We start from the raw sequence: 18722 nt of genomic DNA, 5'->3' as shown, positions 1-18722 counted from the left end.
TTTAATATAATATCTTCTCTAACAATATTTTCATCAATAATATCAATGCTTTTATCAATATAATGTTCTGTAATAATGGATCCTGCAAGCACGCTATAAAATGAAAACGGTGAAACTTTTTTGCCAAAAGCTAATTTAGCTACGCCGTATCGATCTTCAGGAGTAGTAGCAGGAATGTTGCAAAAAAAATATAATAAAAAAGTGTGCAATCGCAGCTTGATGATTGCAAAAAGCACCCAACCTTCCAATTTCGCAGCTGCAAAATCCTGTTGCTGTATGGACTTCGTAAAGCACACTATTATTTTGCTCACTGGGAACTTTGTATACTTTTTTAAATAATTTATTGAATTCTTTATGTTTAAATATTTAATTTTTTCTAATTGCCTTTTAAATAGTAATCTTGGAGCTGACTCTCTACTATTTGCAAAATTTCGAAGCCGTCTTCTATAATATTCTTTTAAGGTAGTACAACTAAAGTCTATTAAAGCTTTAGCACTATATAAACTTTTTTACATGTAGAGCTATGTCTTTAAAAATCCTTACTGTTATTTCACTGAAATTGTTGGTTTGGTGGTCATGTGTTAATGCGTCCCTATAAGCGAGGCACCAATCTTTCTTTTTTTTCCAATATTCAGTAATATATTTCTTCCACTGCGATTTTTTTCGTATTTGTAGCTCTCCTTCTTGAAAAATAAATACTTTTATATTCATTTAGCCATTTATATATGTTTTCTTCATTTCTAATATCTACTCTGTATTTATTTTCATTAATAACACTGTATTTGAAACTTTTTGGCAAATCCATTCTGTAAATAAACAAAGATCTAAACAGCACGTGCAAGTCTTTAAAAATGCCGCGAAGGCGAAACCTTCATACAAATGTATGAAATGTAGTAACAGAAAGGAATAATGTCTCGCTAATGTATACCATTCCATATATGAATTTCGTACCAAAGAAACATGCCCGCGTGCCGCAAAGGACCAATAGAAAAGTCCTAGGTGTCAAATAAATATACGGAATGTTTAGATGCCAACGGTACATGGTAAACTAAATGCTGAAAATATAATAACCCATATTAAGATGCTGTTTGGTTTAAAATATATACCAATTACGCCAATATTATATGTGTATGGTTTAGTAAATATGAATTTAAATTAACTAAATAAAAATGAAGTGAAAAATGATATAGTGAAAATTGAAATTAAACAAATAATATTTACATGCCGATACAAGGATTATTATTAAATGTTTAAGAAAACAAAGTTTAAACATCCGTTATGGTAAATTGGTGACAGGTGATCATCAGTTCTACTGCAACTATTTAACGAGTAAACGGATAGTTCCTGAAGGGAATTGATATTAACAACAACTAGACTAGGAATGTAGGTATTATGTAAAATTCTTTGTTAAAAATTAAATGTGATTTTATATTAGTTGAAAATTATTTAAATTTATTGCGATGTATATTTTGAAATACGCGTTATTTATTGAAATTATTTATCTAGAACCAACAGCACTGTAACAAGGTGAAATAAGATAGATGTTCTATTATTGATGTTAATTTGGGTGCGAAATTACTCCGAATTATATTTATCAAGTAAATGAAGATCCAAGTTTGCTCTGGATTTGCACAGCAAGAAATTATTGTGATATCATACTCTAATTTCAAAAATTAAATTTAAAAAATATATAAGGATAAACAGAACACATTCAAAAGACAAAACAGATATTTATTTTATATAGAAGATACTTTGTATACTTGAGAATCAAATTTGTAGGCAGTAAATTCTCCGAACTGTGAATGCGATAAACCAACAACACCGTTGCCAGTTTGTAATGATAGATATTCTAGCAATTTATCATTAATCATTGACATGCAGCAAAATTATCATATTAATGATCGTTTTGTATTTGTTAAGGTATATAATAAAATGTATTTAGTAACATCAATATTTATGTATAATATTATATTTATAAACAATACTTATATATAGAAAACATCTTCTTCTTCTTCAAGTGCCCTGTCCGTTGCAAACGTTGGCTATTAACATGGCAATTCTGATCTTGTTTGCGGCGCTTCTGAATAGTTCGACCGATGTGAGCCCGAACCATTTCCTCAGATTTTGGAGCCACGAGTGTCTTCTCCTGCCTGGCCCTCGCTTACTGTCTATTTTTCCCTGGACAATCAATTGCAGTAGACGGTACTTATCGTGTCTCAATATGTGGCCTAGGTATTCAAGCTTTCTTTGTTTAATTGTATTCACGATTTCTTTCTCCTTTCCGTTTCTTTGGATTACCTCTATGTTGGTGACATGTTCGGTCCAGGATATACGAAGAATTTGTCGGTACACCCACATTTCGAATGCTTCTAGTTTTCTCGTGAGCGTCTCCGTCAGCGTCCAGGCCTCCACACCATACAGTAAGATCGGAAAAATGTAGCATTTAACTAGACGTAGTTATAGGGGAAGAGACAAATCCCTGCTTATAAGGAGCTTTTTCATATTGCTAAATGCTGCTCTAGCTCGTTCTATTCTCGCCTTAATTTCTGTGGCCTGTTCCCATTTTGAATTTATGTTGGTGCCAAGGTACACATAAGAAAACATCTAAAGTACGATAATATTCTTTGTAAAAGTCATACATGACAACATCGCATTCTAGGACCGGTAGAAAGGAATAGTAGATCAACGTTGTCATAATATAGAGAGAGATACATTGCTCACTGACTTCCTACCTTAGCATACAGTAGCGTATCGTTCACACTGTTGCAGTGACTTTTAAAAATTAATCTTAATATAATATGATATAAAACTTATATTTAACTTTGAAGTGTATACTTCTTATTACAGAAAAACACTTACATTTATATTCCATAATTTTGTACAAAACATACGAGACAAAGAAACTTTCTATGACATTTAATGACAAACTATAATTTTTTTTAATGACATTTTTTGTTTGTTACAAAAATTAATTATCACAAGGGCAGGTAGAGAGATTTACCCTGCTGTTATTTCAATGAAAGTTTTCTTTTCATTGGAATAACTTATATTTTAAATATACTAATTTACATAATTATGAAAATCCAATTCTGAACTTGCCGATTACATGAAGTGAACTTTTACTTTTAGTGCACATATAAACACTCACACATATATATTATAATTAAATTAAATAAATCGAATCGAATATACCTAATATATATAAGAAGTATTCATTTTTTTTTAAGAGCAAAGTATATTCGTACAAAATGTATTTTAGTTTGAAAACTAGGTTAACAAAACAAACTTACTTACATACGAAAGTAATCTTAATAAAATGGTTCGACCTCCACAAGAAGTTAAAATATTAATCATCGTATGAAGACGACTCGTCTTCTGATGAAGAGCTATCGCGATCACTATTATTTACATTAATAATTAATGGTTCAACCCAAAGTCCCACATTCTATCTTCTTCTTTTATAGTGTGTCTTATACAATTTTTCCAAGACTCAGGTGTGACATTTTGTATGGCAGTAGCTAACAAGCACTTCACCTCCTCCACTTTAAAACTCAAGTTTTTCCTTGTCACTTGGTTTTTTATTTTAGCCCATATAAGCTCGATAGGGTTCAACTCACAATGATAAGGAGGAAGGCGATGTACAATTATGTTGTTTGCACGAGCCATTTCATCGACTGCATATTTCTTGAAAATGGGTATATGTATCCTCGCGAGGTTTAATAATTGTACTTTAAACATGTTGTCATTAAATGGTATATTTTTTTGAGAGAGCCAGTTGATTATTTCACCTTTTCGCCAGGCAGTCGTTGGTGATGGCTCCAACCGTCGACTGTGGTATGACGCATTGTCCATAACAACGACAGAATTTGCTTCAAGGCTTGGTAGAATATTTGAAAACCAACCTTCGAATCTTTGAGCGTCCATTTCCTCATGGTAATCGTTGGTTTTCTTGGATTCGAATAGTAACAAGCCGTTGTCCAAAAAACCCGAATAGCTGCCTATATGTGTTATTATGAGCCTCCGTCCTTTACCCACTGGTGTTTTTAATCCTAATGAAAGCTCTTCAATGAAGGCTTGTCGACGACTTTTAATTTCCAAATCTTGCCACACCTTTGAGACAGTATGACCTTGATTTAGCCAAGTTTCATCTAAATAGTATATATACTTTTCGTCCTTCACCCCGATATTCTCGGATTTTTTGTAAGTAATTTCTCCGCCACAAAACAATTTCATCTTTTTCTAAAAGAACACTATTCCTGCTTCTTTTTATATATCTAATGTTTATTTGTTCTAACGTTCGCAATAAAACACTATAGTACTACATCACTTATATGAAGGAGGTTTGTCAGTTCGTCGTTGGTGGTAGAATAAATTGATTGTAAGTCTTATTTTTATTTCTTTTTACTTATTTGAAATTTTTTTACGACTATATTTTAATTATCGTATTAATTATGTCAGTGTTTTTGGGTCATAGGATTGCTTTCTAATTGCTATTAACAAATAAACACAATGTTCTTTTTTGAAATTATATGAAAGTAATAAATTCATTTAACAGTTAAAAACAAATAGTGATTCTAAAAAAAATCAGTTTGTTATAATGTTACTAAAAAATCAATTATAGTAACAAAAAATATCAACAAGTACTAAACTTTTTATAACAAAAATATTGAATGTTAAGCATATTTTCTCAATAATCATATCAATTCGTTCGTTAAACGGTCTTGTAACTTTAAAAAATACGTTTGGCTGATTGGCAATAATATTAGAGGAATTTGTGTGAGTATACCAGTGATTTTATCCTCGACATTCGTCGAGTCCTTGTCAGGTGACACTCTAAATGCTGTTAGCTTCCTGTCTCCATTGGGTTTCATCCTGTGCCATATGGATGGCTTTATGTATGTGTTTTTCCACCAGTCTTTATTTGGTCTGCTCATCGTGTTAGAGATCTTAATCTTGGTCTTGGGCCTTCTACTTTTCCTTCTACTACCAATAGTTCCAGGGTTCCCGTTCTTCTAGCCATGTGGCCGAAGTAATTAAGGTATGCTTGGTTTACTTTTTTATTAGCTTGTCTTTTATATAAAGCTCTTGCAGAATTGACAGGTTGGTTTTATGTTCTGTCCAGGACACGTGTAGAATTCTTCTCTAGATTTACATTTCTACAGCTTCGATCTTACTCCTATCGAATGTTTTAAGAGTACCTGATTCAGCTGCGTACAAAACAATAAGAAAAATAAGGACAATAAGCAATCTGAGCTTAGTAATATTTGTTATTGTTAGGGCTTTTAGTTCAGCCTCATATTTAAGTGATTTCATATGCCTCAGAAATAAAAATCTAAGTGGTTATATTCGGATGATCTATGCGGACACAGACTCTGCCAATCCAACGATAGATTAGGTGGCAATTTAGCTAGATCGAATACCTCTCCTTAGATTAAATGGCAATTTTTTTATATCGTCAAAAATCTAGCTTGTATAAAATCTAAAGACAAGTTACCATTCAAATTGGCTGGTAATTCACAAGGATCCTAGAAACGATCTCCAATTATATCGCATCATGCATTAATCTGAAATTCTTCTTAAAAATGTGATTCTCGACATAGATGGAAATTTCCAATATACCAACTGTGTTTCTCCAGTTGAATACTCCTCAACGTGTAAATGTAGCCTCGTACATAAAACGACGTTTTTGAATAAAATAACGATTTTTTTTTATCTGAGCACTGAGTAAAATTTAATCATAAAGGATAATCTCTAGGTAATGCATTTTGTACGGGTGTAAAGTAGTAAGGTCGTAGATTTTCTTTTTTCATTACTCGAAAAACTTAACAGTGGCTTACTCCAGTCATTACTGATAAACTCATATTTAGGTCAGGATTATTACCAACACGCACTAAAATATCATTCTCACAATCCACTGTTAAAATTTTAGGTCTTTCCACATTACTTTTAGAATTAAATTGTCCAGTATCTCCTCGACATACTGGACAATTTAATTCTAAAGTTTAGTCCAGTATCTCCTTGAGATACTCTACTAAATCGACTAAAAATATTACTAAAATTTTGGCGATTGGGTTAAAATATGTCTGCATACATTTCTCGATATATTCGTGTAGCAGCAAAATAAAAAAAATTGATAAGATTATTGAAGTAAATGTTTGTTACATTTAACGTTTGTTATAAAAGGTTGAGTTAAACTGTGTTTTTTAACATTTTCTTGTTATTGAAATTGTTCTTTTATTTAAATTATAACGAAAGGTTCTTTTTAAAACAACAATTTGCTTTTAAATAATAAATGTATTTATTCGTTTCATGAATTTTCAATACACAACAATAGTATGTTTCTTGATGGCTTTTAAATGGCTTGACCGAGTTCCACAAAATTTTATATATGTGCATTCGATAGGTCTGAGAATAGGTCGTAATTTTTCATACCCCCATTTTAAACAAAAAGTTTTATTTTTATTTTTGTGTAATTCATACAGCCTTAATTTTCAAAGGAGAGGATGTCTTGATTCCGCGTATAACAATGATGCCAAAGAACGTACCATTTAATTTTAAACGTTTACAATTGCCTGTTCTTTTAACTTTTGCTGTGAAAATAAACAAATCAAAAAGCCAACCTCTGAAAGTTTACGGAATTAACTTTTGCGAGAATTTCCATGTTTGGCGCCTTGACAACTATTTGTGTGTCGGAAAACAGTCAGTCAAAATCGTTGTATTTATATGCAACGCAAAAAACTTTTTTTACCAGATATATTTTTGTGGGAAAGCAGTAGGTTTTTTTTATTTCAATTAATGTGTCTCGGCTGCAATGACCATTGACACAAACAATATTGTCTACAATAATTATAATAAGCACATTACTAATTGCTACAGTTAATCTATAAGCTTAGAACCTGTGACTAAATAATACAACAGTTTTATCACTAAGTTATAAGTTAAAGGTAAAGTACATGGAAAACAGGGGGTCATATTCTATTCAACAACTGAATGTCTTTCAAGAAACCAATTAGGTTAAAGACTTAATCGGGTGAGTTTAAAACGTCTTTGATATTTGACTTAAGTTTATGTTACACTTTGTATTTTGCGTATCGGGGACACTCGATCAGGATATGTTTTACAGTTAATACACTTTAGCAAATTTGGCAATTGGGCTTCGGCTATCTGGAGATTGTTGGAAGTTCAAATTTTTCTGTCAGTATGACAGTATCATTTTTAACACTACATTCTTCTTCTTCCTATGCCGTCCCCATTAACGGAGGTTGGCGACCACATTTTTAAAAGCTTCTCTGTCTTTTGCAACGTGGAATAATTCTAATACTAATAATTCTATAACACTACCAACAATTCGTTTTTATTTTTTGGAAAAACTATGAAATCTGTTTTTAAATCAAATCTGAAACAGTTTTTATTAGACTTAAATCTTAGTAATATTGTCAGTTATCATTTGCGTCGTAATTACAAAGTGCTGTAAGATATTGGCAAATATGGATGAGCGTAGAAAGCTTTTGGTTAAGCAGAAACTGGATTACTCTGCTGAAACTTTTTGGGATGTAGAAGAAGATATTTCTGAGGCCGACAAAAATTAGTGATCATGCTAGAGTAAATTTGAACTTTAGTTTCGATGAAGGCAAGAGTCTGGATGAAGTTACTAACGAAATATACGAATCTTATTACTACCATGGTAAAAACAGACAAAAGTGGGCAAAACAACTACCTGCCTACACTTGTACTCGTGCAGTGAATTTGATGTCAAATATTCCTGGTCTATTGGCTCGAACTCGTATCAATTCTTCGAGTAAACCCTATCTAGCAGTAAATTTGTTACTCGATGGCCAAATTATTAAGGAGTTAACACAATGAACAAACTAGAAGATTAGTGATTTTATGAAGATAGAGTTTTAAGCTGTAAGTATTCTGAGCTGTAAGTATGATGTAAGTAACAAGGACAATGAAGATATGTAGTTTTTTACTTGTTGCTTCGAGATTTGGTAATCCTAACACTAGATTCTAAATAACAAATTGCGGATAGAGATAAACTAGATGCAATATATAATGTTTTCTGTCGACCAATTAGCAATTACAGTGCAAATTATTTTTATAGAAAATAAATAACTAGGCAAAATGTTGTTTTTCTGAGCAAATGTGCATTTTAAATGTTTATGAAAAGCAAACCAGTAAAATATGGTATAATAACTATGTGTGTATGTGACACTCGTATACATTATTTAATATAAATGCTTTTGTATATACAGAATAGAATACTAACCGACTTATCCTAGAAAATTAAATGTGGCAACTCTAAATGTATTACCTCTTACCTACCCTAGAAAAATTCTAACCGCAACAAGAGACTGCAATAAAACAAGTTTTCTTCAATAGAGTTAATTAGAGATCTCCAGTTGCAAAACCTTATATAAGTAGGCATTCTTAGATAAAATATGTAAAAGATATCTAAAGATCATTTTAAATAGCAATGTTAACAATAAACATTACGATTTGGCTTTAATAACAATGAAACATTAGGCTCCTACGCACTAAAAAAGGCCACTCTGTTTAATTTCTTCAATGTACCATAACATTATGGTATAATATGGAGTAAAAAAACTACTCGATATTATTTCGTTTTATAATTTAATCAAATTTGGAGTTGATATTTTAACCCAAGCTTGTGCTAATTATAGGAAGACGCACAAGGAAATCGTCTCAAGTTATAAAGTTTCGACTTACGAATATTGCTGCAGTAATTACAGGAATTATATACAATTCGGCGTTCTACGGGATCTGAAAAATAGTCTAGGAGCCAGGAAGGTTGGGTTGAGTCTGTACTTTTAAGTTCTCTCGGTACCTTGGCGTTTTTTTTATATTTGTTGGTACGTAGAATCAATTTTTCGAAGGGATCACGTTAAAACCCCGTCAGAGATACTTTGTTATTAACAATTTAATTGTTCAAATACTTGTATCTCCTAAAATAGTAGCGATATTTCATTTTACTAAAATGAAAATTGTTCCTTTTTAAAAAACGAACAAAATGACGTTTTGTAAACTATGATCCAGTTATAAGAATTGAGGTTTTAATAAATTTCGTGAAAAAAATTGCAAAATAGGCATTCAGTGGGCCTTTTCCAAGTACAACTCAGATTTCATACGTCGATTAACTTTTGAAACCACTTATTTTAAAAGTAATTGTTTTAGATTTAAAATAAAATTTGAAAAATTACTTTGTCAACATTAATAAAAAGGTGTAACTAATAAACTTTATAATTTCACAAAAAAGTGAACTAATTTGTTTATAAGATATTTAAATAAAATTAAGCTATTAAAAATAAAAATCTGGCTAATGAAAGTTATAGTTTAGAGTTGCTACTCAAAAGAAATGGTAGGATTTAGAAAGATTTAGTAAATGTTTCTATGTTAATTTTTGACCCAAAAAAATATAAAACTTTTATTACCGCGCTCTGAGGCGGACGGTCAGCTTTTAGCGAAGATGGGCGTGCGTAACTCGCGCGCGTAAATCAAGTTTTTGAATCCCGTCAAAAAATTACTAAATAAACATTTACCAAAGCTTATAATGTTTGTTTTGAATGGTTTTATAACTTCCTGTAAGCAAACTCTCAACATTTACGGCTTAACTTCTTTTAAACTTTATTATGCTAAGAATTTAAACTAAGAAATTAATTTACCACTTTTAACGAAAATTTCAACTATAAATTGCTATAACTTGCTATATATTTGTATTTATAATGTAAGGTAATATGCATCTTTGAATCCTTATGGATCTTACGTATTTATCGTTTTTTTTTTTTCGCTGCTAGCTGACCGTGCGCCTCAGAGAGCGTTATTAAAAATTCCAAATCTTGGTTAAAAATTAACATAGAAACGTTTACCAAAGCTTAAAATATTCGTTTTAAGTTATGTTACAACTTTCAATAGCGAGACTTTTAAAGTTTACAGCTTAATTTTGTTTAAATCTCTTATCAACAAATTAGTTAGCATTTTTTTAGTGAAATTTGTAATGTGTAATTCTTATAACTTTTTACTAATAAGAATAATTTTGAACAGTTTTTTTTAATCTTAACGAATCACCTTTAAAATGAGAGGGTTTAAAAGTAAATTGTACGTATGATGTATGAAAGCTAAGTTATACTTAGAAATATCCCATCGAATGCCAATTTTGCAATTGTTTTTTACGAAATTTGTTAAATCTTTCATTCTATAAACAATCTGATCGAAGTTTACCAAACGCTATTTTGTTTATTTTTTTAAAATGAGTAATTTTCATTGTACTCGCTTCGGCGGTACATATACTAAAATTGGAACGATACAGAGTAGATTAGCTTGGCCTCTGCGCAAGGATGACATGCAAAATCGTGAAGCGTTCCACATTTTTAGGACTCAACATTAAAAAAATTAGATATTGTACAAAATGCCGCACTAAGACTCGCTCTAGCAGCCTACAGAACTAGTCTGGTTGAAAGTCTTTATGTCGAAGCAAATGAATCTCCACTTTCTATTAGAAGATTACGTCTTAGTTTACAATACGCAAGCAAGCTATCAACTAATCCAAACAACCCGGCCTACCCCTATGCTTTCTCCACATATTACCATTCTAATTACAATCAAAATTCTAATCTTCGATCCTCCTTTAGCAAAAGAATTACCAACTTCACATTTCCGGGTATTATGCATACCAATATTGATTATGCCCCATCTTGGACTACACAAATTCCATATTGTAACACAGATCTGTCAACTTATACTAATGGCAATATCCCTTCATCTCTTTTTCTCCAATAATTCTACAATATTAGAAATAAATATTCATCCTGTTAACTAGTTTATACCTATGCATCAAAAGCACCCGAATTGGAAACAGTTGGATCCGCCAATGTCACAGAGGATTCTATGGTCAAGTTCCCACTACCTAAGGACTACTCAATATATTCTGCCAAACTTTTTGCGATATCCGAGGCAGTACAACAAACTCTTAATTGACCTGAAGACATGACAGTAATATTTACAGATTCCTTAAGTGCAATCCAGGGAATTCAGAAAATATATCCGAATCATCCGATTTTAGAACAGATTAAAAAAGACCTTGTGACTCTACAAAAGAATCATAAACAACTACATATTGTGTGTATACCATCTCATGTGGGGATACCAGGAAATGAGATAGCTGATCAAATGGCCAAAGAAGCTTGTAAAATGGAAAGATCCGATGATAGAACTAACCAAATTCCTTACTCAGATATGAAAAAACGGGTCAATGAATACACAAAAAACTTATGGTTACGAAGATGGCAACTCTTACCAAATAATAAATTGCGGCAAGCAAACCCAGATCTATCAGCGAAAACACCAAATTTAGTAAAGCGAAGGGGCCAGGTTGTAATACATCGTATCCGAATAGGACATACCAGACTGACGCACGAACACCTACTAAGGAAGGAACCTCCTAGAATATGCTATGCCTGTGACACCAATATAACTGTAGGCCACATTGTTATAGACTGTCCATTATATCAAATATAAAGACAAGCTACTGGACTACCAAGTGCGCTTTAAACAGTGCGGATTGTGGCAAAATCATTAGGATTGTAAGAAAACGAAATTTTATAATCAAATATAAGTGATAAATCAAGAAAAATTATAAATTCCAACTTTGTATAAATTTTATAGTTTATATTTTATATTAATCATTATAATCTATTATAGTCTATATTGTACCACCGCTAATAACCTTCTATGGTTGATGCCTGTTATTCCCAATACAAAAAAAAATAATTTTCATTTTGGTAAAATTAAATATCTCTAATAGTTTAGTAGTTACAATCATATAAACAATGAAATTGTTAATAACAAATTATGTGACGGGTTTTTAGCCTGGTACCCTCTTAAAATCGCATCTCCGTACCAAAAAACATAAAAAAATGTCAAGGTAACAAAGGGACATAAAATTGCATACTCAATTCCCGTGTCTCCAAGAGTAAAAAGTTATCTGACAAATTGCAAAAATTTCTAAAAATGTTTAAGTGCGTTTACAGCTACAAGAACCTTCTGAACGCGTTTATGTATTACTAAATACTAATAAATAAATAATTGTTAATTTAAAAGTGATGTTGTCAACACCTCGTACAATTAACATGTCAAGGAACGGAATGGTGTTATTTACCTCCATCTCGCATGTAAACTGTAAGTGGGGAAGTCTTTAATGAATACAATCCCCAATTGCCTTTAACATGCTAGATGGAGGTAAATAATACCATTCCGTTCCTTGACATGTTAATTGTACGAGGTGTTGACAACATCCTAAGAACCAAATGGTTTAGAAAAAGCATTGCTAGCAATCGCTTCCTTAATTATTATTCCTTTCATCCTAAAAGATTCAAACACAACCTCGTACAGGGATTAGTCTTAAGGACTCATAAGTTGTCACATCCTTTATACAGAAGGGAAGCCACTTAGTTAATTAAAACTATATTAGTTGAGAATTCTTATCCAACTTTTCTTATTAATAGATATCTTTTTCTACAGCAAGGTACTTTTCTACAGCTTACTTGACCCGACTTATACCAATGTGGGAGATTTGCATAATAACATACTTGATAACAATGAACTCCACCTTGATGAGGTATCCACATCTGAGTCTTCTCCTAGATATTTCTCATTACCCTATTTTCCACAAGTTACAGAGAAACTTACGATATTTTTTAAACCCCTATCTACTAAAATAGGCATCAAAAATTGTAAAACAGTACTCTTTTCAAGTACCAAAACACCTTTAGATATTATATTTATTTATAAAGACTATCATTTGAAATAATATATTGGCCAAACGAAAACAACCCTTAACGGGCATGTTATATTCCATAAAAGTGATATCAGATGCAACAAGAACTCACATCATTTGAATGAAAGATTTTTATTGATTGAAAACATGTTTAAAATGTTGCAAAATACGTTACTGAGATTGTCTGCGCCATTCTTTTGATAACATTTTTTGTTTCAGAGTGACCTTGGCGGCCACAATTTGCGCATAAGGTAAGAAGTAAGGCGATAAGAATTATTTTTTAAACTTTTAACTTACAAAATATAATTGTGGAAGAATATTATAGCACAATGTTCCACCTACGATTGATTTGCGGACGACATTGTTCTAATAACAGAGACTGAGTTAGATTTCTCTAACTATCTTCTATTCTATTCGTTTCAGAATGAAACACCATTACCATTATATTGGCAAAATCCTTAACTTATGCCACGCAGTATATATATTTGTCTTCGAAATGAGATATTCATCTCCTTAAATTCCAGCTTTTAATAAAGAGCCTATGCATATGCCTTTTAAAGCATTTTCTACGAGAAGATGAGTAATTTAGGGACAGACCTTCGAAATTATGATATGTTTTGCTGAAGTAACTAATCTCCTAATAGGTAGATCTAATGCGTTTACTTAGATAGTGGGATTGGTAATAAACTGATGAACAAGTTCAACTTTGCTTAAGTATATGCAGATCCGGTTGTTTGAGATTCGAGATGCAAATATTATATTTTAGGGCCAACAATATCATCATTGATTTTATATATATATATATATATATATATATATATATATATATATATATATATATATATATATATAATGAACCAGAAGTATTTGCTGACAACGTAAGGAAGTAAACGTTAAATAGTGGGTTTGCAGCAAAATCAATTGCTGCAAACCCACTATTTAACGTTTACTTATATATATATATATAGATATATATATATATATATATATATATATATTTATATATATATATATATATATATATATTTATATATATATATATATATATATATATATATATATATACATATATATATATATATATATATATATATATATATATATATATATATATATATATATATATATATATATATCTACGGCATAAAGTGGACTCCGCCCATGTTAAAATTCAGGTTCAATTGAGCTCCGTGGTCAAGTGGATACCGATATACGGAGCTCACTTGACCATTCCATAATATTGGTTCTGTCGATTCGTCAACATGTAGAGTTTAATAATTTATAAAAATTTTTTGGAGCCCGTAAATACCCCTGTATCATAAATGTATATCGTTTAGTTCACGTGTATATATTATAGGGGTCGTACAGATCTTCTTCAATGTATATTTGAACCATACGTTTATCGGTTTAAGTAAGCTCTGAGAGTTTGGCAACTGTGTGATTATACCGTATATTTTCAACATATACCCTGAACGGTTCATATGGGCTCCTTATTTTTATCTACTGTTCGTAGACAGTGTAATCTAATACGCATTACACCGAGTAACAGAGGATATCTTATTACCTGATATAACTACGTACTGAAAGGTAACTGGTTCTTTAAAAACAGGTATATAGATACAAAAGGATTTGGGCTTATTATTTAATGTAATATTCGGTTGCATAGGAAATTTTATTTTGTCTGCATTTTTAAAAATGTTGTTCTTTTATTTAATATAATTTTATTAGTTCAATGCCAAACTCGATGTTTTTTTTAATTACAAAAATTTCGTAATATATTTTGTTTACGTGAGTATGTCTTTGTACGTTTTATGTAAGCATCCGATTAATAAAAACTAATTTTATTTCATCCAATCTTCTGCGATATCTTGTATAAAGCTTTTTTATTATTTTAGTTCTGGTCTTATTTATGTACAACATATGATATCTCGATAAAAGTTTATCTCAAAATAAATATGTCTAACATAATAATATAATAATTTTTCTAACAAGGTATATTCGGCAGCAGATGCATATAGTTCAAGCGTCTATGTTTTAAGGGCGGAAGGATGTGCACCTCATTTTTAGCTGACAAGCTTGCGAACAATATTATTTCTGGTCCTCAATTTACCTTTTAGTTTAAACAATAATCTGTGACTGACCCCGTGCGATACAAACTATTTTCAAGGAATTTATAGGGAGTCTACGTTCAACAATTTCATGACATTATTGGATGTTCAGTTTTGTGAAGGCGTCTATGTTAGGGAAATTGAAGGAACACACACGAGCTTTTTAGGGGTTTTGGCTAAAAATTGATTCATAGTTTATTTTTATTGTGCAATAATAGGTGTATCGTCTATATAATAGAAGTCTTAGTATCTACCGGTATGGATCATTCGTTTGTGTAAATGTTATACAGTGTAGGTGCCTTTATGCTACCCCAGCGAGACCGTTCTTCATCTGCTATTTTTACCATTGAGTGATATAAAAAATATTCTCTTGTTTAGGCATACGCAGAAATTATAAGTGAGTTTGTTATCTAAGGGGATACCATATAGTTTTTCAAAAAATATTCTGTAAGTTAAGGTGTCGTAAGCGGCATTTAGATTGAAAAATACCACCACTGATACCCGATATGTTTCGTACCCATCTTTGATTTAGTATTTGTGATGTACATCACTTTGAATAGCTGACAAAATAAAGATATTGGCCGATAGTTTTTGTGGTCGTTGGAGTTTTTGCCAGGTTTAAGCAAGGTAACAACTTTGGCATGTCTCTAGACTTTGGGTATCTCCTAATTTGAATACAGTTGTTCATCATCTGGATAAGCCATTGTAGTGTTTTTGGTCCAGATGTCGTAATAAGCTTTGTGCTCAGGTCCTCAATGTCGGTATTTGTATTATTTTTCATTAAATATATAGATGGTGGATCCAAGCTCAAAATCGTTAAAAGGTTCTCTCAGCTGACTGGTTTTGTCCTTTCTTACTTTGAGTTATTCTTTGCTTTTTTTCCGATAGAAATAATATGTCTATATCTATAATGTGGTTTTCAGCGATCAGCTATATACCAAATACCCTAGGTTAGGCCCTATATGTGTTTCTTGTACTAGAAATTAGTCAGATTCGTGTTTAGCTCATATGTCTGATAAGTTTAAGTAAAGTAAACTTTCTTGATTTTTAGATTTACCCCCTTAACAGTTATAGATATATGTTATTAGAATAGTTGGTTCTAAAAAGGACCAATTTGACAAAATCATATTAAGGGGGTGACTGAAGAATTAGCCGATTAATTAATTAATCATTACCCGGGGTATGCCCGATTGCGGTGGTCTTATTAGTACTTCAATCTACCTAAAGGCTCGTTTTTTAAACCCCATAAGTAATGCGTAATCTTTTACTTTTTATTAAAAATTTAAATTTTACATGCCGTGTATTACTTTTTGAAGATATGTCGAATCAGATTTGTATAGTAATAATTTTAGGTTCTAAAGAGCCTCTTTGTGGAAAATAAATAAGTTTGTGATATCTGTCACAACTCATATATAGATAATAAAAAAATAAACAGTTAAAATAATTGTAAACAATCTTAACTACATACATCGGCGCCACTGTTCAGGTGATGGGTTTATCACAAATATCAAAGGTTACATTTTAATTCAATGTTCTACTTACGTATCTTCAATATTAAAAAAGTAGAAAAAGACATGTTTATGCTTTTATTTTTTTAAATCTATTCTATTTTCTTTCTAGAGTTCCGTCTTTTTTGAACGATCTGTGTTCTTTTTTTAATTGGGCACTTGTCCAAAGCTATGACAAATACTCTGTCCTCTGCTATTCTACATTAATATGACATTCATTATTTTCTCTAAACACTCTGTCCTCTGATATTCTACATTAATATGACTGATTTATTTTATCTTTCTTGCAACTATTTTAACGTTTATCCTGTGTATCTTCTTCTTCTTCTACTTTTTCTTTTTATATAGACATAACTCTGTCTGTTTTTCAATGTGCCTCCAGTAAGTTGCCTTTCCATTGTTTTCGTGGTCGTCCTACTGATCGTCTTCTTATGGGTTAACCGTCTCTTGCCGTCTTTATTGTTTTATTTGTTGTCATTCGGCTTATACGATCGTTTCATTCTACTCTTCCATTTCTTGATGTTCTTCACCTTGCGTCTACGTCGTATATCTGTACTTCTAGCTCTGTCCCATAGTGTCTTACCATCAATTTTTCTAAGTGTTTTCATCTCTGCTGTTTCATATCTTTTTGGTCATCTCTGTGTCAGATCTTGTTTCTGCCGCGTATGTCATTATTGGTCTGATGACTGTTTTGTAAATTCTGCCTTTCGTTTCTTTTCCGATATTTTTATTTCTTCATAATGTTTCATTTAGGCAGCCTGTGGCTCTGTTTGCTCTATTCACTGGGTCTTCCACTTTAGTTTCGAGCTTTCCGTAGCTAGATAATGTGATGCCTAGATATTTAAGCTCTAACACTTGTTCTATTATATGACCTTCCAGCTCCAATTAACATCTTAGTAAATTTGCTCTTGTAACCATGCATTTTGTCTCTTTTGGGGAAATTAACATGTTAAATTTTCTGGCGGTTATATGAAATTGGTGCAGCATACGTTGTAAATCATTTTCACTGTGAAAGAGTAGTATTGCGTCGTCTGCACAGCAGATTATTTTAATTTGTTTTTCTTCCATTTGGTATCCCTTTTTAATTCTTATTTTTTATTATTTCATCCATAATCAGGTTGAATAATAGAGGACTCAGGTAATATCCCTGTCTTATCCCATTGTCACCTTTAATAGGGTCGGTTAGTTCTTCTTCTACTTTTACTTTTATTGTGTTGTTTTGGTATATATTTTCGATCGTTTTGATTTTTCCTAGAGGTATCTCTCTTGCGTACAATAAGGGGATAACGTTTTTTTAATTTGTGTATCTTCTGTTTATCATTATTTCTTTTGTGTACTAAAAATTAAATTTTGGTTATTATTTCTTAAGATTCTCTTAACGTGTTTATTAATTGTCTTGTTTCATGTGTATCAAGATATGTGTGTCATGATAGATTGTAATGCATATTTCATTTAATGTAATTAAAGTGCTCTTTGTGTTTGCCAATTACTTTCTCACTTCCTCAGCGATAGGTCTTTTTTTCCTCATCAATAACCTTATCCTCGCTCAATACAGCTATTTTAACCCTCTATAGCCCCGTGTGTACTCAAGGCAACAAAGGAGTTTTTGATGCAGAAAACTTTTTTAAAACAATTTACGACTCTAGTATGCCCTCTGTTAATTTCAGGCAACATTTGGTTATACATTTTAATACACTCGATGAACCTATGACAAAACCTATATGGAAATGTTTAACAGTATGTCAAATGGACATGACTGCCTTATTAGTTTGTATTTTCGATCGTGATTTATTGTTATAAATTGTGTACAATATATTTTAAAATACATACAGAGGCATTATATCAGCATTTAGATATTGATTACCGTTGACATTTGTTTATTTTATTGTGTTGTTTCAGTACTGTGATAAAAACAGGTATGTTGCTTAGATAATAAGAAAGTGATAATGAATTTTCGAGGTACTCAGATATCAATCGATCCAGGATCAAATAAAATGGAAAATGAAGATGATTTGTACGAAGCAAATTTAGACCAGGATACCAATTTAGATTTGGACCAAGATGAAGATGAGGGCGATACCGATAAAACAGAAAAACACACTGAACAAAATGTGCTCAAAAGGTCAAAAATGATCGTAAAAAACATTCAGTGGAAGAGTGGTTTCCGAACAGTATTTCCAATTCCAGAATGGAAAGGTAATTCACCAACATGCAAATTATTAGAACCGGAATCCCCTCTACATTATTTTAAAAAGATGATATCTACCAATATGCTGGAAAACATAGTAGAACAAAGTAATTTGTATGCACTGC

At 31.5% G+C, this 18722-nt stretch overlaps 1 protein-coding gene and 1 non-coding gene across 2 annotated transcripts; both read left to right on the top strand.

The window, feature by feature from the left end:
• Positions 1-10283: 10283 nt before the first annotated feature.
• On the top strand, positions 10284-10390 carry LOC140440416 (U6 spliceosomal RNA). Its single transcript, XR_011950832.1, has one exon. It is a non-coding gene; the product is annotated as a U6 spliceosomal RNA (small nuclear RNA).
• A 614-nt stretch (positions 10391-11004) lies between these two features.
• Positions 11005-11535, top strand: LOC140438885 (uncharacterized). The gene has a single exon (XM_072528522.1). The coding sequence runs from the start codon at positions 11005-11007 to the stop codon at positions 11533-11535; it is 531 nt and encodes a 176-aa protein (XP_072384623.1).
• Positions 11536-18722: the final 7187 nt, after the last annotated feature.

Source organism: Diabrotica undecimpunctata, chromosome 4 (genome assembly GCF_040954645.1).
Source record: "Diabrotica undecimpunctata isolate CICGRU chromosome 4, icDiaUnde3, whole genome shotgun sequence".
Classification (NCBI taxonomy): Eukaryota; Metazoa; Arthropoda; class Insecta; order Coleoptera; family Chrysomelidae; genus Diabrotica; species Diabrotica undecimpunctata.
This window is presented reverse-complemented; position numbering and strand designations above follow the sequence as displayed.